This window comes from Tasmannia lanceolata, unplaced genomic scaffold, assembly GCF_043159265.1.
Source record: "Tasmannia lanceolata isolate RefF3 unplaced genomic scaffold, GAP_Taslan_0.1 ptg000015l, whole genome shotgun sequence".
In the NCBI taxonomy this organism is placed as follows: domain Eukaryota; kingdom Viridiplantae; phylum Streptophyta; class Magnoliopsida; order Canellales; family Winteraceae; genus Tasmannia; species Tasmannia lanceolata.
This window is the reverse complement of record NW_027518692.1, coordinates 57,683,617-57,706,002: the sequence shown is the minus strand read 5'-3', so window position 1 is coordinate 57,706,002 and position 22,386 is coordinate 57,683,617. Positions and strand designations below refer to the sequence as shown.

General features: G+C 38.7%; 1 protein-coding gene across 6 annotated transcripts; it reads left to right on the top strand.

Moving 5' to 3' along the window:
- Positions 1–8,749: 8,749 nt before the first annotated feature.
- On the top strand, positions 8,750–19,168 carry LOC143846226 (putative jasmonic acid carboxyl methyltransferase 1). 6 transcript variants are annotated; one of them, XM_077354653.1, is made up of 6 exons: positions 8,750–9,001; positions 14,032–14,093; positions 14,944–15,030; positions 15,123–15,530; positions 18,253–18,525; positions 18,632–19,168. In XM_077354653.1, the coding sequence occupies exons 3-6, from the start codon at positions 14,956–14,958 to the stop codon at positions 18,995–18,997; spliced, it is 1,122 nt and encodes a 373-aa protein (XP_077210768.1). In that variant the 5' UTR covers positions 8,750–9,001; positions 14,032–14,093; positions 14,944–14,955; the 3' UTR covers positions 18,998–19,168. The 6 variants fall into 6 exon arrangements, with proteins under 6 accessions (XP_077210768.1, XP_077210766.1, XP_077210767.1 ...); XM_077354651.1 differs by having other exon boundaries at positions 14,938–15,030; XM_077354652.1 differs by having other exon boundaries at positions 14,026–14,093.
- Positions 19,169–22,386: the final 3,218 nt, after the last annotated feature.

Below are 22,386 nucleotides of genomic sequence, written 5' to 3'. Positions count from 1 at the left end.
TTTTATTATCTTTCCCATCCATTACCAATGGATAAAATCTCTCCTCTTGATTCTAACCAATTTTCCAAGATTCCCAATCTTATATTGCCACTCTTCCCACCCTTGTTTCCATTAAACTTGATGACTCAAACTACCTTGTTTTTCTTAGATTAGCTGGGATTGAACCTCCAACCTCCAGGCTGAAGAACAAAGCCTTGGCCATTGAGCTAGAGGCCCAGCCTTGAATTAAGAGAGTCACTATTAACTGTCTTATCTTTGTTCAGTAGTTTTAACCGATTCCTATCTGGCGGGCTTCCCTCATCTCTTAGAGTCGACTAACCCATATGCAAGTGTCATCCTTCAAAGTTCTCATTTGAATATTTACCACTACCATTAAGATTCACACCAATGGACACCCCTCCCAGGTAGACCCTCAAATTTTTACAGTGACCAACACACCCTCCAACTCACAAGGCATGGCAATTGTCGTGGCGGCCGAGTATGGGTCGCACGCTTCACCGCCATCCACTTTTGGGGCTAGTTGATTTGGTAGGTGAGTTGTTACACACTCATTTTCAAATTTCTATTTCCATGACTACCATCCTGCTATAAAAAATGACCAACACCTTTTGTGTGTTCTAGGTTAACGTACAATTGGGCAGTGTAACTTGGCTTCCAGTGCAACCCATATCGCCAGTTCTTCATAACATAAATGGATTGATTAGAGCCAACTACTAGATAGTTCAATTAGTCTTTCGGTCTTATCAGACAAACATTGCACTTCAGTATCACTGCAGGCCTCCACCAGAGTTTTATCTAGATTTGCTCGGCTTAGGCATAGTTCACCATCTTTTGGATTCCGACAGACATGCTAACACTCAAACCTTTCTCAAAAGATCTAGGCGATTCAGTGGTGCAATCTGACAAGGGGATCCCACCAATAAACTTCCTTATGGCTTCCGAGTTTTATACGCACGTTGACTCTCACACATCAAACTACCTTCTTTGGTTGAGAGAACACGTGAAGTCTAAAAAAAGTAGGTACGGCCCACTATGATGGGTGGCTGTGAGAACACGCGAAGTCTAAAAAAGTAGGTACGACCCACATTTTTTTATGATCCGAACCGTTCATCTGTTTGGGCACAACGTAAATAGGTTGTGCCCCAAAAATCATTTCCACAGGATGATCCTAAACCCTCCGATCTGAACTGATCTGAATATGGAGATTTCCAAAAATCATTTATGGAATCTTCTGCAGATCGGAGGGTTAGGATCATCCTATGGAAATTATTTTTTGGGCACAACCTATTTACGTTGTGCCCAAACAGAAGAACGGTTTGGATCATCAAAAAAAGTGGGTCGTACCTACTTTTTTTAGACTTCACGTGTTCTCACGGCCACCCATCATATAAATTCTCTGATAAAGATGCGTGATGCATCTTGTCGTTCAGTATTTAAAGGCTTGTAAAAGCTTTTTGATACCTGTAATATTCTTCTGACAGCAGTTAAAATATTAGCTTTAAGATGCTTGGCGCATCATTATCAAATCATGGTAGTGCTCAAATCATTTCCTATGTAGAAAATATGACGGACAAAGGTCCGATCAAAATCCACAATCTAAAGCAAGATATAACAAACCACACAATGACAACCACATAGAACACACAATTTGTACGTGGTTTGGCAAAGCCAACGTCTACGAGCGATCCAAGAGAAATATTCCACTATTCAAGAAGTAAAGGTTACAAAAGGTTCTTCAATCAATCTAACACTTGATCAAATCCCAAACCCTTCCCTTGTAAGCCTTTTACGAAATCCCTTCTTGATTTTCTCTCTTGTAGTGCACATAAGAGAAAATCCGTCGCCAATCTTCTCCTTCTCTTTCAAACTAGAGAACAAAGAGAATCATTTAGAGAAAACCTTAGAAGCCCCTTTTGTGATCCTTGTTAGAAGCCCCTTTTGTGATCCTTGTTTTCTCTCTCCAAGAGCACCCAAAACCATCTCCAAGAGTTACAAACCCTAGCTATTCGTCTCTTCTTGCAAAGACATGTGAGAGTGGGAGAGTTTTTCAAAAAAAAAAAAAAAAAAAAAAAAACACTTTCTATTTTGGCTACAAAGCCAATACTCGCTTTCTCCAAACCACACAACTCATATGTCCGTGGCTTGGGAAATAAGGCAACTTTCCAACATCCCATATTCCATAGCACTCAATGCCAAAATCGCTAGAATAGAAGTACGTAGTCGTGTTGGATATATGTTCTCATATAAGCCCATAGATAATGGCCCTAAGTGTAGTGGGCCTTATGGGCTTAAGCCCATTAACTTCACCGACAAAATCACCGACTCAAACCCTTCAATATTTACAAACGTAAATAGGGGCTGGGAGCAGCGATCTTGGCATTCCACTTCGATGCCTTGTACGAAATGCTTCAAGCATTCTACTCTCTTTTTCTCTCCACAGATTTAACATTCTTGAAGCAGTGATCGTTAAACCCTAGCTGATTTTTGGGCATGGGTTTGTACCACAATAGGAGAAAGCTTTGGGCGTGGGTTTCTTCTCGCTTGTGCCTGTCTCTGCAACTCAGGTTCTGTGGAGAACAAAACAGAGACAAGTTGACTCTCTCTCAAAAAAGATCTGGGTTGTAGTTGGAGAAGAATCCATCGGATTGCTTTGTGCTTGGAACCCATCTTTTGCAACTTTCTTCAAAGTTGTTGAAATTCTTTGTGGGTTTTGAGTGCTTATAAAACCAGTTGCAGGTTCAGCCATATCCAAAGAAAAGGAGTCGTCTGCCCCTTTTGCTCGTGTGGGTTTCTTTTGGGCCGAATTGCATTAGTTTTTGTAAAATTTGGCACTCGTCCTCCTCCTCTGGCAAAGACAACAACCAGGTTCGATTGTCTTCCACAAAAAATCAAAGCAATCTTCGTTTTGAATTATTGGTGATTTTGGGGATTCTTTTGTTTCGGTGGAGGCCGAAACTTCGGAGGCACTAATTTGGGTCGAATCTCCTATTGCCTTGACTGCTGCTTTGTTCTCTGTTCACCCCCAGTAAATCCTAATTATCATTGGGTTTGGGTATTCGCCTTGGCTGGTTTGTCCTCGCCTCGGGTAATACCTTGGTGGTTATCTCTTGCTATTGAGTTACATCTTGGATATCTCGAATTCGGGTTTTTTGGATTTGGTCCGCGATTCTGTTCTTGCCTTGGGTTTTCACAATTCGCAAATCAGGTGCACTCTTTTCAATTAATTTTTGTGATTATAAAATGGAAAAAACTGCTATTCCCTTTGAGATGATCAAACTTCAATCATTTGGAGGATCTGAGTTCAATTCCTGGAAGCAAAAGACTCAGTTCGGTTTAAAATATGTGAATGTTTTCTATACTGTTCTGAGTACCTTTGCTGATACGGAAGAAGATGTTGATGAATCTCAATGGAAAAGGGATAAGGATTTCTGCAAAGACTTCTTATTAAATTGTTTATCAGATCGTCTTGCAGAAACCTACAACAAATTTGGCACTGCTAAAGAAATCTAGGATCATTTAGATACTCAATTCAAGAAAGAGGAGGAATTGTCCAAGACTCACCTTGTAGACAAATTCATGGATTTCAAGTTCCAAGAGAACCCGGAAATCACTCCTCAAGTATCTCATTTAGAAATTTTGAGATCTAAATTGGCAAATGAGAACATTCCTTTACCCGATGCTTTTCTGGTGGGTGCAATTATATACAAGTTACCATCTGCATGGTACTCTTTCAAAACAGAAATGTACAGAAAGAAAGTGCAAGTGGGACTGAATGATCTCAAACGATTCATTCGAATTGAAGATGAGAATAAAGCTAGGAATAACTTGGAGATGGTTAAACAGCAGCAGTCAGCTGCTAACACTGTGATATATCCCAAGAAATTTCCTAAGTCATCCAAGTCAACCAAAAGTGATACCCCTAAGTTGGAGGCCAAAAAGCCTATCTTTAAGAAGAAGAAGGGCAAGTGCCACAACTGTGGGAAGTGGGGTCACTTTGCTGCAGATTGTAGACAACCTAAAAAGGTTAAATCTGACACACCACAGAAGCAAGCTACTATGATCGTAGATAAGGCTGAGCCTAAAAGTTTTGTTGCCATGTTGGACAAAGGAAAGGCCAGTACTTCTTCTGAGTGATGGTTAGATACAGGTGCCACTTGTCATGTTTGCAACTCAAATAAACTTCTCACTGATATTACCCAAGTAAAGGAGACTGTTACAGTGGCTAGTGGAGCAGATGTAGAGGTCACTCACACTGGTACTGCGAACCTGGCCCTTTCTTCAGGTAAAATATTAACTTTAAAAGTTGTTAAAGTAGTTCCTACTATTCAAAAGAATTTGATTTCCATTGATTTGCTTGACAATGCTGGCATGTGGGTGGTAGAGTAACTTTAACAGTTAACTCTTATTATTTTGGATGTGCTTTCTTGATAGATGGTATGTATAGATTGAGTTTAGCAAATGAGACTCTTAGTCAGGTTCGTTCATCTTTAATTGATCTTAAGTTGTTACATAACAGACTGGGACATGTAAACTATAAGAAAATGGCCTAACTTGCTAAAACTTATGGTATACCTCTATATATGTCAAATAATTTTGACAAGTGTGAGGTTTGTGCTCAAACTAAGATCACTAGAAAACCTTTTCATCAAGTTTCTAGGAGCACACAACTTCTTGAGTTGATACATTCTGACCTCTGTGACTTTAAAAGTTTTACTACTAGAGGTGGTCGGAAGTATTTGATCACATTTATAGACGATATGTCAAGATATTGTCATATTTATTTGTTGAAATCTACATGAATCAACCTGAAGGGTTTGTCATGAAAAGTTTTGAGAATAAAGTTTGTAAATTAAACAAATCTTTATATGGTCTTAAACAAGCACCTAAATTGTGGCATCAAAAATTTGACAAAGTAGTAAAGAGCTTTGGGTTTCTGTCAAATTACTCAGATAAATGCCTTTATTATCGTTCTGTGTCGAATAAGGTCGCAATTATTTGCTTATATGTAGATGACATGTTGATTCTTGGTTCCGATCTCTCTGTAGTGAGTGACGTGGAACTAACCTTGGGTAAAGAATTCGACATGAAAGACCTGGGTGTTGTTGACACCATTCTTGGTATGAAAGTAAGTTTTGAGAGGCAAGGAATTTCCCTTAGCCAAGCCCATTATATTGAAAAACTACTTTCTATATGGGGATGCAGTGAGTGCAAACCGATTGAGACACCATTTGATTATACCAAGAAGCTGATCTCTAATGAAGGAGACAGTGTGAATCAGTTAGATTATTCTAGACTGATTGGTAGTCTCATGTATGCTATGAGTTGCACTAGGCCAAACATAGCCTTTACAGTTGGCATGCTGAGTCGTTTTACTAGTAATCCTGGCCATGAGCATTGGGATGCCCTTATGAGGCTAATGAGATACCTTAAGGGTACTCAAAACTATGCTCTTTGTTATGGTGGCCATCCTCCTGTTTTGGAAGGATATTTTGATGCATCATGGGGCTCAGAATTAAGAGACAGTAAGTCTACCAGTGGTTATGTATTTACCCTGGGTGGAGCTGCTGTTGCGTGGAAGTCAAAGAAACAGACTTGCATTGCCTTGTCGTCTATGGAATCAGAACTATATGCTCTAGCTTTAGCTGCAGATGAAGCAGAGTGGATAAAGAATCTGATTATGGACATTCCACTTACTAGGTTAAGGATTCATTCCTTAAGTGTCTTCTGTGATAATCAAGCTACAATTATGATTGTGAAGAACTCACTCTTTAATGGTAAGATGAGACATCTTAGACTGAAACATGCCATGCTGAATTATCTCATTGAACACGGGATTATCTCTTTGATTGATGTGAGATCGAAGGATAATATGGCCGATGCTCTCACAAAAGGATTGAATAAAGATCGAACATTCAAAATTGTAAAGGAAATGGGATTAAAATTTGTAATGATAGAGGAAAATTAAGTTAAAGCCTTTATAGAAAAGACTTAACTTATATTATCCAGGTTATGGACTTAATCTACATTCTCCATGTTCATTTGAATTTTTAAATATTCCTTGTATGGCCCTAGATAAGCACTTAATATGTTTTCTTTATGTTTAAAGTTGTTTTATATTATTCCACACTTGATGATATACCCACTTTTGAGATAGGTTGTACCATTCCACATTTGATGATACAATTTAACTCAAACTTGGTTAGCCTGTTTGGGAAGGGTTGAACATTCCACACTTGATGATTCAACTTGACTCAAATATGGATAAGATGACTTAACATTTTATGAAAACATGAAATGGTTGTTTGCAAAAGAAACCAGTTTTTTGATCTTGTTCTTTATTGAAACTTGACAATTATGGTGTAATGGTTCTTTGCAAAACAAGCTATTTTGGTCTTGTTCTTTATTGAAACTTGATAATGATGGTTATGGTGAGAGTGAGACTAATACATTTTTCCAACCATTTTTGGAATGTATTAAGTTCTTCTTCAGGTAGAACTAGATACTTTCGTGAATTATGGATTTGTACTGAGTTCTTTTTCAGGAAGAACTAGATACTTTCATCTTTACACTGTTGTTTGGATTCATTTTCATGAAATCCATTTTGGTAATTCACAGGAATTGGCGAAAAAGGAGGAGCGCATCTTGATTTTGACTTTGATGAAGATGACTTACTTGATGAGTAAATCTTCTAAAATTGTAAAGACTGAGTGCCTTCTTTCTGTATGTGTATAGAGTTCACTTATATGTGAAACTTTATTTTAGATCTTGATGAGAATCATACCCCATGAATGAATTCTTCTTAGAGCAGTGGGGTTCATATATATATGAAACTACTTTTTGGGTTGAGTTTATTGTATATGAAACTCTTGATTGTTCATAAAAGTATTCGTGTTTTTTCAGTTGGATTACCGATTTTTTATGACAATGTGATGTGGATAGTTCAATATTTTGTTTGAACATCACACTATCTATCTATGGATCATGCTATACGTAGAACATAAGGAGGAGATTGTTGGATATATGTTCTCATATAAGCCCATAGATAATGGACCTCAGTGTAGTGGGCCTTATGGGCTTAAGCCCATTAACTTCACCGACAAAATCACCGACTCAAACCCTTCAATATTTACAAACGTAAATAGGGGCTGGGAGCAGCGATCTTGGCATTCCACTTCGATGCCTTGTACGAAATGCTTCAAGCATTATACTCTCTTTTTCTCTCCACAGATTTAACAAGTCGGAGCTCAGAGGTCGCTTTCCCGTGAAAAGGGAAGAAAAAGCCACCTTAGGGATCTTTAGCCCCATCATCCTCATCCTCATTAGATCATTTTTTGGTCGGTGGTAATTGCGTCATAATCTTCATTATGAAACCGTAACCTCATCAGATTAGGTCACAAAACTGAGGAATAAGGTCACAAATTCCACGAGACCAATCCCTTATAAGATAGGCCGAATCTCTCACTTCTCACACTGTTCCCTTATAATCTCTGGTGCTCATACCTCCCCCATGCCATTGTCGACAATGTGTGGGCCAAGAAGTTTGAACAGTTGGTTCAAGATTTCACCATGATCAAGGTACACGATTCCAAATTAAGGACTAGACTCAGATGAATTCTCATTGTTTCCGAATTGACACAACATGATACCCCTTACACCTCAAAATACTCATCCGACTCCTGAGATGTCATGGGTTGCAATCGGGTCTACTTATCAAAACATCAGCTCAATCCATCAAAAGATCAGGCTGAGCCCGACTTTCGTCGATTCTCACCCAATGATCACGTGACCTTTATGTATGTGAGATTTTATATGGTGCAAGCCCTTGTAGTCCCGTATTTTTCAAAATGAACTGTACGGATCACGCAATGGATGATCCAAATCGTACATGTGATGGGCCACAACGTAAATAGGTTTTTCCCCAAAAATCATTTCCATAGGATGATCCTAGCCCTTTGATCTATAGAGGAACTGCATATTATGGAAACCTCTATAGATCGGAGGGCTAGGATCATCTTTCCGGTTTCTTTCCACCTACCAAAACTAAAGTATCTTTTTTTTTTTTTTTTTGTGGGGAGATGAAATATTCACCCTCTTTTCTTCCCTGGCCCACCCCTTATAGTGTAAAAAGAGTAGTTGTAAATCCACTCGACGCATGTGGCCCAGGGAAGGAACGGGAGTGTACATATCACTTTCCTTTTGTTGCCATCGTCTACAAGAACAATGTATGACTCGTATGGAAGGTGGAGCACATGGATCAACAAATGGTCCATGCGGGGCTACAATAATGTGACCAGAGACATTCCACGATAGAGTTCAAAACTCTATCACTCATTTTGGATGTTAGGTATTGTCTTTGATCTTCACTTTTGGTCTCTTGCTTTCTATCCCATCCGTATTCTTGTAATAGGATTAGTGTTTTGTACCCTTGACTGTAATATCTTTCTCATCTTAATAAATAGGTAAGGGTCCCCGTCAAACCCCAGCTTACCTATATAAAAAAATAAAATGTCCAGACCCATAAAGTAGAGAAAAATGAGATGGAACTGATAGTATTATTTTGGGGGGTTTGGAGGTTATATGTCACGACCAACATATTTTTGTTGCACACGTACATATATCTTTTATATAAGTCGTGCATCACATGCTCTCTTAATTTAGAGGAAACATATATGTTATACATGACATGCATTGCATGCTCATTAAATCAATATTTTAGGGGTGCAACTTGGGTCATATCCGTGATCCAGTTTTATGGTGAAAGCTCATCAACCCGAACTCCCAAAACTCTACCCGGGTTGCACCTCTACAATATTCTCTATTTATGGTGTATTCAAGATGTCGAGATGCTAAGGGCCTTCCAAAGGAAGAATCTTAGGGCGAGTGGCATTGTTATTGTCCGACATGGATCTTATGGAATGATGGAAACACCAGGCTATTCAAGAACCGAGCTAAAGGCCTTTCTCTTATTTTCTCAAAGATCACTATTGTGGTTTCCTCTTGGGTAAGTATCCTCTCTCCTTTCAAATTCTAATCTAGCTCTGATATTAATAGAAGTTGGAGGGAGATTTGCCTTGAGCCATAATGGGAGGACCTGATTATCCCTAGATGGGTACCTGAAAATCGATGAGTGCAGCAGAATCAATCCCAATTGACTTTGATCCTATAGAGATTTCCTGCAAAACTTGGGTGCTCAAAATCAATTGGAATGGATGGAAATAGGGGTGGATTGGAAGAGAGCTCTGGACGGTAGACCTGGCAAAAGTGACCCGTGCCCGCGGGTTGACCTGGCCCACCCGCAAATTTGCGGGCACGGGTCTAAGTTTTCGTGACCCGTGAAAAATCAACCCGCGGGTGACCCAACCCGCAAAAACACGGGTCGGGTCGGGTCAAACCGCGGGCACCCGCATTATTACAGTATGTTTAAATTTTTGTGAGAATGTTATCGTCACTCACGCTGTTTGTTTTTTTATGAGGGAACTCCTCACTTTATAAAAAGTACGGTATGTCCGGCACCCTAGGATTATCCAAACCGTCCATTAGATGGGCCGTATCCTAAATAGGTTATGCTCCAAAATTATTTCCATCGGTTGATTCTAACCCTCCGATCTATAGAGGGTTAGGATCAACCCTCTAACATCAAGATTGGAGGGATAGGATCATCCTATGGAAATGATTTTTGGAGCATAACCTATTTAGGCTATGGCCCATCTAATGGACGGTTTGGATCATCCTATGGTGTGGGCCATACCATACTTTTAATCAAGTGAGAGTGCCCAGTAGTGTTGTTAACATTTCAATGTGATTTTTATTTTATTATAATTTGCTATCAAGCTTCTCTTTTGGTAATTTCTCGGCAAGTGGGCATTGTGGGTGCACATATACGCTCATCGAAAATGTTGGTAGCAAATGTAAAAAGGTAAAAAAAAGTAATCAACACCAGAAAAAAGTAAAATAGCGAAACTATAAAGTGTTAAATGAAAAATTACGTAGAAATGGTGATAGATTGTAAAATTACCAAAAAAATACAAATAACGTAGAATGTTATGACAATTACAGGAAAATTATATGCAAAATAGTGATTACAATCCCATATTTGCGGCCTATTTGCGGGTGCCCGCGGGTCAGAGAATTTTGACCCGCAAAAATGCGGGTCATTTGATAACCCGACCCGTATGACCCGCACCCGCACCCGCATCACCCGCGGGTTGACCCGGCCCGGCCCACCCGTTTGCCAGGTCTACTGGACGGTCCGGACTTGTAACTCTCTTTGTAGCACATGCGAAAGTGCTTTTCTTGATTAAGGGGAAGCATTCATACTCCCGTAGGGTGGTGGTTGCTATTTTTAGCAACTTTCCTGGAAATGCTTTTCCATTTCCACTCGGGAGAGGTCTCTCCATTTCCATCAATTTTTTTGACAAGGCTTTTCCATCACCACTCGGGAGAGGTTACTCCATTTTGAACACGGCCTATCAATAAGGTCCATTAGATTATCGATCAGGGGCCTAAGACAACACATAGGGGAGACTCGTTTGCTCCGGCCACTCCGTGGCCCCCACACTACCAATCACATGCACCCTCCTAAGACAACCACCCTTTCACTAGGTGTGATATTGTCAACCACCTGATAGGCCACCCACATCAAAAAGTTGGTCCACCAAGGCCCATTCCCTTCCAATGACCCCAATGCACATCCCATGCAATTGATTAAGGCATCCTTTTGAAACCAGTTTGATTATACAAAAAAAAAATATAATTATAATTTGGAAAACAAATGCAAGTGGGTGTGTGCAATATGAGTATGGTGATTTTCACGCGATGATCTTCACTAATGGCCATATTCAAATCATCACGGATTACAGATCGAGGGCTAATGGCCACACTATTCAAATCATCTTGTATCCATCACTTGACCTCACTTTCCTATGCTTTCATTTTATATCAATACATCTCTCCTCATTTTAAAAAATGATGTGGAGAGTGTTTTAAAGGAAAAGACAACTTTAGCCTCACACCATTCATATAATGGGCTCCATAGGTACTATCATAAGAATCTTTCAAAACTATTAAGTAGAAGCATTGTTTTAAATTTCGACCGAAATCTGAAATTTCGGGAAACCGAAATCGCTACTACCCGAAACCGTCATTTATTTAGGCCGAAATTTTGAAATTCTAGTCGAAATTTCATTTATCCCGAAATTCCGTCGGAAATTTAAGGGATTTCACCCAAAAATCTCGATTTTTGATAATTATTTAATATTATCCCGAAATTTCAGCCAAAAATAATAGCTGTTAATTTACTTTCCGCGGATTTCGGCAGGGGTTTTGGTGAGGTCCGAAACGCATTCCGAAACCGAAATTTGAAACCATGAGTAGAAGTATGATGCACTTCAAAGCTTCAAAGCTTCAAAGCTTTAACCATGTAAAAAAATAGGATGACAAACGTATGGATGCTTCATGATAGAGACACAAAAAGGAGAAGAGTACAGAATGAGGGCTCAAGTTTCAAGGAATTACGGATTTCGCGTACCGTTTTAAACAAGCATCAAACACGGGTGATTCTTCAAAATCAGGTGGGAAAAAGACCCTGATATCCTTCTGACATCAACATAAATCTCATTTTTCATTACTGCCCATTAAATGACGCGCTTCACAAGGCTTCTTTTGGTTCGTTTGAATGTTTATTTGAACTGACAGAACCTTGGGTTCGTTTCTATCTTCGCCATTGGAAATAACTAGAGACGGATGGATGCTTGAAACGTGTTGAAAAATCTTTTGGAACGCTGGTGCCTCTATACACATCCGGTTTGGTTTCGATTTGAAATCTTGCTTTGAATCCAGAATCCCTTGGGTTCTTTTAAATCTTAGTGGTCGCCAATATACATAGACGGTTGGATCCACGACACGTGGGAATCAATATGGAACGGTGACTGTCTTCTAATAATACTGCCTCTATGTATGAGATTCCGCCGGCGTACACTCTTTTTCTGCTTACACCCTATTTCTGCTGGTGTACCCCTTGATATTCCGGCGTCGTTCTCTAGAATCCGGCGGCACACTCTAGAATCCGGTGGGGTACTCGATATATTTGGAACACATGTTTGAACTCAGAACATCCGGCAACGTGCTCGATATTCCGGCGGCGTACTCTAAAATCCGGCGGCGCACCCCCTATTTCCACTGGCGTACCCCTTGATATTCTGGCGATGTTCTCTAGAATCCGGTGGGGTACTCTAGAATCCAGGGGCGTATTCGATATTCCGACGGTGTACTCGATATGTTTGGAACACATGTTTGAACTCAGAAAATCCAGCAGCGTACTAGATATTCTGGTGGCGTACTCTAAAATCCGGCGGTGTGCACCCTATTTCCACTGGTGTACCCCTCGATATTCCGGCGGCGTACTCGATATGTTTGGAACACATGTTTGAACCCAGAAAATCCGACAGCATACTCGATATTCCGGCGGTGTACTTGATATCTTTGAACGATGGGTGTTTCTTGAATCTAGCGGCGTATATGATATTCTGGCAGCGCACTCAAGAATCCGGCGGCATTCTAAGCCAAAAGAGACGTGAGAAATAATAAAATGTTCAATAACGTCGTCGTTCTAAGTCAAAAGAGACGTTAGCCTTTATTATCCAAAAGATACGCATGCACTCCATAAAAAGTGGGCAACTTCAATACTTTTTGATGATAATGATTGACGTTCTCATCCATCGGGAGGGCAACATACGAGGACTCTGTCAGAAGGGTATTGGGGTCCTTTTCCCACCCCTTTTTGAAGAATCACCCGTGTTTAATTCTTGTTTTAAAAGGTACCCGAAATCCATAATTGCTCGAAGCTATGGTACGCATTCCGTACTTTTCTCCACAAAAAGTAAGATTTGCATATCCAAAAAATGAATGCAACGTGGAATAATGTGGAAAGAAGCAATGATATTTTTGCCGGCAAACCTTGTACAACACTACATCAATGGAACCCACAGTGGCACTTCGGCATAAAGTCACGGCTTTGCTCCCCGTTGAGGAGTGTTTGAATCCCGCCCCGACTTACCTGATACACGTGGTGATGCGTGTATCTGTAGGGAAAAAAAAAACTACATCAATGATAAATGTGTTTTAGGTATCTCTTGGGGGAGTTTTTATATGGTGCAGCAGCGCACTTTGTAGGATGGGGACTGAGATTCTCTCTTTACCAAGAAAGAGGAAGTCGGTAACCAAGATTTTTCCGACCAGAAAAAGGGATAATCTAAATACGAGGCGAAAAACTCTCGGTCCTTCTACATCAAAGATAAATGTGTGTTTGGATATCTTGTGGGGACTGAGATTCTCTCTTTACCAAGAAAGAGGAAGTCGATAACCAAGATTTTTCAACCAGAAAAAGGGATAATTGGCATAAAGCCGTTAAATATGAGAGGCGAAAAACTCTCGGTCCTTCCATTTATAGGGTCAAAGCGAGTTTTCCAAAGTAAATTTTGGATTCCCAGGAGCACAATTTTAGGTGGAAATTTTCACTACTTTCCATGTAAAAATGTATGTAACATTTGTTTTGTGTTGTAAAAATGAACATAAAACAAAATTTACGTCCATTTTTACGTAGAAAGAAACAGAGCTGTAGGCTCGGTCTTTCAAAGTAAAGTGGACGTAAAATTTGTTGGGCGATGATATTTTCACTCCCCCTGCATTACGCGCACGCTCCCCTTATAACGTGATTTGACATGAAAAGTGGGTAACTTTAACGCTTTTTGACATCAAATCACATTATATGGGGAGCGTGCGCGTAATGCAGGGGGAGTGAAAATATCATCTCCCAATTTGTTTTATGTTCATTTTTATGACATAAAAGAAATTTTTGCATCCATTTTTTACACTGAACGGTGCATTAAGGCAAAACTTCCTATGCGGAGAAGATTGACATGAAGATGGCTTACCACATAAAAAAGGATATTGCTAAAAGTATAAAAAGGATGCTTACTTATATGAGGATTTTGAAACCCTACCAAAATGGTTGATCTTCTTTGAAAGAGGCAGACCATAAGAAGGAAGAAGGAAAGCCAAGAAAAAGGGATTGAAGTCCTCGTAAGGGGTTCGAGGTAAGCCCGTATTCCCCTCTGATTCTATAGTGGATTTCTCTTGGAGTTGTCCTGTGGTTTTTTCCATCATGTTACAGGGTTTTTCATGTAAAATCTGTTGTGCTCTTGTTTGTGCTTGGTGATTTGCCTTTGTTTGCTTTGTGGGGTGTTTTTTTTTTGCTAGTTTCTTGGTTCATTAACAAAATGAGGTACTCTATTGCAGTGTTTAAAAACTCCTTGACTCGACAATGAACTCGCCTGAGTCGACTCCTTTTTACGTTGGCCACGTTCCGCGTTCCGCGTTGCACCACATCCGCATTCCGCATTTTATCCTACAGAGTCAATAAACTCCTTTGACTCTCCCGAGTTATTACCGCGTCAACCGCGTTCTTAGCCTTGTCAACCGCATTCTTGGCCATGTCCGCGCCGAGTCGACAAGGATTTTTCCTTGCCACGTTCCGTGTCACATCTGTGTTTTTAAACACTACTCTATTGTGACACGTGAACAAAAAAAAAAACACTAATAAGAGAGCATGCCTCCCACAAATGCACAAAAATGTGAAAATGGTCATATTGATCGGTCATTTTCACCGGGTCTTTATCTTAAGCCGCCCGTTTTAGGAGTGTTATCCATAATAACGCATATGAATTTTTTTAAACGATCATTATTTTCGGAGCGATGATAGATGCAAGGGAGCCCTTGCATAAAGAGCCGGAAAAGGCGCTCGATTGGTTCCACATCATTAATTGTAACCGACATCTATCATTCCTCTTGTTTTTGTTACAGCAACAAACTTTGGGTTTTCCCTCTATAAATACCTACTTGAAGGCTATGTTTTTTTTCATTGGCTATCTTCTTCTCTAGTTGCAGGAGGCCCTTGCCATGGAAGTTCAACAATTTCTTCACATGAATGGGGGAGAGGGAGAAACCAGTTATGCTAATAATTCAACACTACAGGTCTCTCTCTCTCTCTCTCTCTCTCTCTCTCTCTCTCCCCTAATGGTCTTCTACATGATTTGATTATGCCAATTTTTTTCCATTTTTTACAGAGAACGGCAATAACCAAAGTGAGGCCTATTGTAGAAGAAGTTATATTGGATCTTTATTGTACCTCCTTCCCTAAGAAGTTGAGCATTGCAGATTTGGGTTGTTCTTCAGGACCCAACACCCTCTTTGTGATATCTCATATTATAGATACTATGGAGAAGAAATGTCGACAGTTGGGCCATCCATTGCCGGAGTTCCAAATGTTCTTGAATGACCTTCCAGGGAATGATTTTAACACTATTTTCAGATACATGCTACCAAGTTTCTATGAGAAAATTAATGTAGAGAAAGGGGTCGGTTTGGAGCAGTGCTTCTTGGCAGGAGTGGCTGGTTCCTTTTATGGGAGGCTTTTCCCAAGCAAAAGTCTACACTTTATTCATTCTTCTAATAGTCTCCATTGGCTCTCACAGGTCAGTACTTTCACCCACTCAGCTGTCACTCAGCTACATATTATTTTTGTTCCAAGAAGTAATAAAATTCTCGAAATAATTGAAAGATACTTCTGAAAAATGTAATTTTTTTGATGCCCTGTTTTAAAATTTAAAAATTGCAAAACATTTCGAAAATTCTTGCATTTTTTCAATTAAATGCAAATTTTCTATATTATGTTCTTCTTGTCCTCAAGACCATTTAATATATATATATATATATATATATATATATATATATATATATATATATATATATATATATATATATATATATATATATATAGTTTTTTTGGTGAGTAAGCTGGGGTTAGGCAGGACCCTGACCAGAGAAATATGTTAAAAGAAAAAGAGATAATTTTTAAGAAATTATGTTGTTGCTGCAAAGAAAATGATTTTTTTTGGAAATATATTCAGTTCCTCATCACAAATATAGAAATTTTCATATGGAAAGACATTACAGTTGGGTTGAGGGAAGGAGACAGAGATCACTATTTAGAAACACTCATTAGGAAAGATTTGGTTTTCACAAATCCCCTAAAAATAGGAAATCTTCTCTTTATAAGAGTTGGGGATTTCTAAATTTTTGTGTTTTTTTTCTAATGCCAAGTAGTGTGGTTGCAATGCACCACCTGTGAACGTTTAATCACCACTCTCTTAGAGTCCTTGTTTCTTTTTGTTATTTGTTTAAAGTTGGATAGTTATTAGGTAGTGGTTGAGTGTATCTATGATACTAGTTTGCTTTATCTAGAGTAGTATAGAGGAGTTTGTTTTTAGGAGAAACTAGAATTTGATTTTATCTAAACTTGGTTGAAGTTATCCAACCGAGCAAGCAGACATGATGTATATAGCAGCTCTTCTTTCTCTCTTGTTAATTCCAACGTTTATTTTTCTTCCAAATATACCAAAGAAGGTTTACACCACCGTCCACCAGGGTTTAAATTTTTATGCGTTAAATGTCTAGTGGGTTTCAAATGATATACTCTTTAGAGAGAGACAGAGATCACTAAGCATGGGTGTAAAATTGCAGGGCCCATCCAATCAAAAGATGAGGTGCAAAATGATAGGACCAGTTGCTAAGGATAGTAGGCTACAAAAACGAACAGGCCGAAAAATTAGTAGTTAGTAGGGGTGTTCAATCGGTTATAACAGAACCGAAATAACCGAAATTTGATAACCGAAATAATTTCGGTTATCAAATTTCGGAAACCGAAACCGAGCTGAATTTTACAAAAACCGAACCGAAACTGAACCGATTAAAAATTCGGTTATGCAGTTATAACCGAATAACCGAATAGTGATAGAAAAAGACCAAAAAAATCTATTTGGACGGTTTGATCAGAGGGCTATGATCAATTTATCAAAACAGTTTTGGGTGGAGCTGGTGGACCCAATAATGGATCTAAAATGGTGGGTCCCAACATGTGCATGTGCTTGGGTAGAGACGGTAGATCCTACCATATCGAAACATGAGCTCTAAAATGGTGAACCCCACCCACGCTATGAATGAGATGTAAGAAAATGAAAAAATTCCATTAAAATCTTTTATGGAAAAGGTTTTCTAATAAATTTTTTCTTTGAAAGAAAATGAATAATGATGAAAGAAACATGGTTAGTATATATGTTATACGGGACTTGCTAGGAAATTTCTAGGAAAGCCATTCCGTTGGCGGGCTTTTACATGTGAGAGCAGCCACAAAGGCTGACTTTTTGGAAAATTTTGTCTTACTCATTTAATTCATACGAGGTGGCTGTCCCACATGCAAAAGCCAGCTGCGAAATTGCCTAGCAAATCCCATATTATATATAATAATAGTATTCAGGACCCATGCTATGCATAAGTATAAAATGGTGGGACCCAATCGGCCAATCCTAATAGTGATGGTAAATCGGCAAAACCAATTTTTTACAGTACTCCGAATTAGTTGTGGTAAATCAGCAAAACCATTTTTGCATGCGACTACTAATTAGTAGTGGTAAATCGGCAAAACCAGTTTTGTACGAGGCTACTAATTAGTAGTGGTAAATCAGGCAAAATGCCTCATTAGTAGTGGTAAATCAGCAAAACCGATTTTGCAGGGTCTCCTATTAGTGATAAAATGACGAAACCATTTTTGTAGGGGGCCCTAATTAGTCGTGATAATTCTGGAAAACCGAATTTGTAATGGGCAAACCCCTATTAATAGCGGTAGGAGTGGAAAAAAAGAATTGCAGGAAAAAAAATTTCATGGGAAAAAGATGAATGATTTCAGAAAGAAACATGGTTATAGCTAGACTACTAGTATGGTGAGCTCTACCATTTCAAAATATGAGTTGTAAAATGGTGGGCCCCAGTCCCCACCCATGCTATGCATGGATGTTAAATGATGGGCCTCACCGTATCAAAACATGTATTGTAAATGATCGACCCCCATGCATGCATCTGCTGTAAAAGTAATCCATCATAAAAAAAATTCCAGTGAAAATTTCCAATGGAAAAAGTCTTTCAATTGAAATTTCTTATGGAAAGAAACCGAATGACAAAGGAAAGAGACGTATGCATTATAGACACTTCACAAAGGAAACTCATGCATAAACATAAATTTAGGTACAAATAAACATTAATTTATGTACACTTGAATTTGTTCAAACTTCAAAGATCATAAATTTATGTAAGAAAGTTATGTTCTAAAGAGGACCTAATTTAAGCATTAAGACATGCCAGGTTCCTCAAGGGCTTCAAGACGAAATGGGCATCCCATTAAACAAGGGCAGAATTTACCTAGCAAAGACAAGCCCTCCCAGTGTATTCAAAGCATACTTCGCCCAATTTCAGAGAGATTTCTCTTTGTTTCTAAAGTCACGCTCGGAAGAAGTACCTGGTGATGGACGTATGGTCCTTATACTTTGTGGCAGAAGAAACTCGGATCCTTCTAGTAGTGAATGTTCTTCCCAATGGGAATTGCTGGCTCAAGCTCTCAATGACTTGGTCTCACAGGTAAAGGGTAACCATTTAATCCCCCCTTCTCTCTCATCTAAGCATGATTACATCTTCATATATTACTGTTTTCTATGTTCTGCTAATTACTTTTTTTCCAATTTAGGGAGCCATTGAGAAGGAGAAAGTGGATTCATTTAATCTACCATATTATGCACCTTCAATTCAAGAACTCGAGTCTACGATCGAGAAAGAAGGATCCTTTAGACTTGATCGATTCGAAGTAATTGATATTAATTGGGATGGTAGTGAAGATGACAATGAGGAAACATTTGAGTTTGATAAGTTGGCAAGTGCGCAAAACGTTTCAAAGTGTATAAGAGCTGTTTCGGAATCCATGCTTGCTAGTCAGTTTGGAGAAGTGACAATTGATGAGTTGTTCCGAAGATATGAGCAGAATGTTGTCCAGTATCAATCAGATGGGAAAGGAAAGTTTATCAATTTGGTCATTTGTATGACTAGAAAAGGATGAGAATCAATATGTAATTCTGCCTCCTTGAGAATAAACGATATGTAGTAGCTCTATATTTCGAAGTTGTGTATTCTGCCTCATTACTGATGATGCAAGTGCCGACACTATCTTCCATAAATGCAAAAAAATATGGAGTTAAGATTAATGCAAGAATACCATTAATTACAAGCTGATGGTTGGTCTAGGTAAAAGCTGATCGGTTGACTATGTGCACATTATGTCATCATTCATCACCATGGCCTTACAAACACAATGAACCAAAAGTTGGGCTGCAACAGTACAAGCTTTAATGGGTCTTCTTGATCATGCTTCATATACATACACATCCATCCATCCAACCGTGTATTGTCTACCTATCCATCTATTTTCATGAACATATTCTTCCATTCACTCACATACTAGTGGGTCCAACCGTGCGATGCACGATTTGGTAGTAAATTAAGATTGAAAATAAAATAAAAGTTGATTAAAGAACAAATCAGATGGGTTGAAAGAGATAGTGAAAGAAAAAATCAGAATTTTAACACCTAAATAGGTTTAAATCAGTTTGGAATCAGAGATGAGACGGTGAAAAATAAATTGGAAATCCAATAACCAATTTCGCAATCACAACCCGTTCTCAAATTCATTAACAAAAAGGGCTTAAATCACCCCAACACCCTATATTACATTTTTAAATTGTCTGAAAATCCTATCATACTATAAAGAGGGTGAGCAGAGAAAAAGCCCAAAGTCCATGATTTCTCTCAATACCAACGTGCTAAAACGGAAATGAATTCATAAAAGTGACATTTCCAAAAGGGGTTATTGTCATAAATACTTATTGTTAACATGTCACATGAAAATTTCGAAAGAGAAGCAAGAGAACTTATAGATTCATGCCTTGGTTAAACAGTACTTTGGTTAGACTGCCCCAAAGAAATGAATAATAGATTAATTATAATTTCTTAAGAGAACAAAACGATGCAAAAATAAATTATGAGATAAAAAGAGACATGAGAAGCACATGATGGTACTGGCTTCCTTGATGGCATCGTATAGGTCAAGAACAACCCTCTGACCATATTTCTCCGCCATGATAAAGTATTGGGAAGGCTAATTCTCATAAACAAATGCATCCCGATCAAAACCTGCCACCATGTATGTAGGGATTACACAAACACAGATACGTTATCTAATATATAAGGGAATAACAAAATCTTGGAATAAGAAACGATTTTATTGAAATGACTTTATTCCATAAATAGTGGGATGTATGCGTTAGTAAAGTGGCCATGAATTTGGGAATACCAAATGAAAGGAATACCAAACGAAAAAAACTTCTATATTTAAGGATGGTAATTGTGTCCTTTCCAAAATTATGGAATTTTATTAGGGTAACTCAAATTTTAATAAGATATTAATGGCTAAAATAAAGGAAGCGTTGCTATTTAAAGCCGTTACTTTCGAAAGCGAATAATATTTGGGATGGGAAAGGACATGTTAGGAAAAGAAAAAATAATTCTAATTTCTTATTGCCACATTGGAATTTTATTGCCACGTAGATTTGAGGGAGGAAGGGGAGGGCTGCCACATCAGCAGTGAACAGTAAACCTCCCTTCCTCTTTATCATATATAGATAGATTCATTGTATGTGATGTATGTACATATGCATCAGCACATATGTACACTAACAGCAGTTCATGGGGAGGAAAGAACACATGGCATACCTTCTTCTCATAATGGAGATGTTCACCACTAGGATATTACCGAAACAAAATAGTGAACACAGGACAAGATAATTTCAATATAAACTTATCCAAGTGGGACTTGCCAGCGTCCATCACAGAAGGCATTTCGCTGATGGTCTGTTGAATGTGAGAGCAGCCACAGCAGATTTTGTCATCATTCATATGGCTGCTCTCACATGCAACAGCCTATCCACGAAATGCCTTCAGCGATGGACGCTAGCAAATCCCTATCTAAGTAGGATAGCATATTTCCATGAATAGATTCAAGGATTTCTATATAAACTTACCTTCATTCTAACATAATACAACATTGGATGGTGGAATATATTGGGATCAAAATCCAATTCAGTTATCTTTTTTTTTTTTGAAACATCCAATTCAGTCATCTTCAATCAATAAAAGCATTAGGCGAGGGGCAAATCTAGTGATCTGATCAACTTCAGACAAGCTCTACTATACCAGTAGTACTTTTTTGAAAGAAAAATAGCATCATAGGGTTTGGAGGTAAAGGTGATGGCCGTGGCTGTAAAAGTGACGGTGGTGGTGGATAAAGTAACAACTCCCACTGGTGTTGATCATCTCGAGGGTCACAACAGGTTTTGAAAGAAAAAAAACAGGGGAAGGGGAAAACGTGAAGAGAATCTCCAGGCATTCGGGATTTCATCTAGAGGAAAGCGGGGTGTCAAATGAACTTTAGGGTTTGGCAGGCAAGGCCCGGCACTTTAAAAATTAAAAATAAATAAATTTGCGGGATTTTTTTCACAGGCGGTCATAGAGAGACTAGCGTTGGTACCTATAAAACTTGGCTTTAGAACAGTTTGGAGGAAGTTCCTCCAGTTTCCTCTAATAGCAAGGGGTGGGGAAATATCAAATCCATGGCGACTTTTTATTTTCAAAAGGATTTGATATTTCCACACCCCTTGCTATTACATTATTAGCAAGGGGTCTGGAGGAACTTCCTCCAAATGGATATGAAGCCAAGTTTTATTCATAACTAATAGGGCTGCACATGGTTCGGTCTGGTTCGGTTTATGGAGTTTTTTTTATCCGATCCGATCCCATCGGTTTGGAGAAAATCCAAACCGTAACCGAACCAATGGGGGTATAATCGAACCAAACCGAACCTATTTTGACCAGTTCGGTTCGGTTCGGTTCACGGTTTATCCATCCAAATCAAGCAACTAAATATGTTTCTCTATTAAAAAAAGGTTTATCTATCCAAATCAGCCATCAACCAACCATCAACTTTAGAACATATCCAAATCAAGTCATCAACACAAATACACAGTCATAAATAAGTTTAATACAAATAAAGTAACTCAATCCATATTTGTGCCCCTCCCCTTTTTCTTCTCTTGGACAGCCGTTCTAAGTATTTATGACTTATCTTTTACACTTCTAAGGGGTGGTCTAAGGGGAAGGGGTGAATGTATTAATGTATCATGACTTTTGAATCTAGGGAATTGATATAGGCAAACCTCTCTTGTTTAAATCACCCTTTTCTCTTTGCAAATGATATAAAGTATTAACTCACCTTAGATTTAATAGTGACACAAAATCAGTTCGTCTTTTCCTCTATTTCTCGGTTCGGTTCGGTTAATTTTCGGATTAAAACCCCAAAACTGTGAACCTAACCAATGGGATCGGTTCGGTAAAATT

Bases quoted from the DNA above. Each gene is read 5' to 3' on its own strand.
- LOC143846226 (XM_077354650.1), top strand. From the start codon at position 14,956: ATGGAAGTTCAACAATTTCTTCACATGAATGGGGGAGAGGGAGAAACC. The intron at 15,531-18,252 runs GTCAGTACTTTC...AAGACATGCCAG, and splicing joins GTCTCCATTGGCTCTCACAG to GTTCCTCAAGGGCTTCAAGA. The intron at 18,526-18,631 runs GTAAAGGGTAAC...TTTCCAATTTAG, and splicing joins TCAATGACTTGGTCTCACAG to GGAGCCATTGAGAAGGAGAA.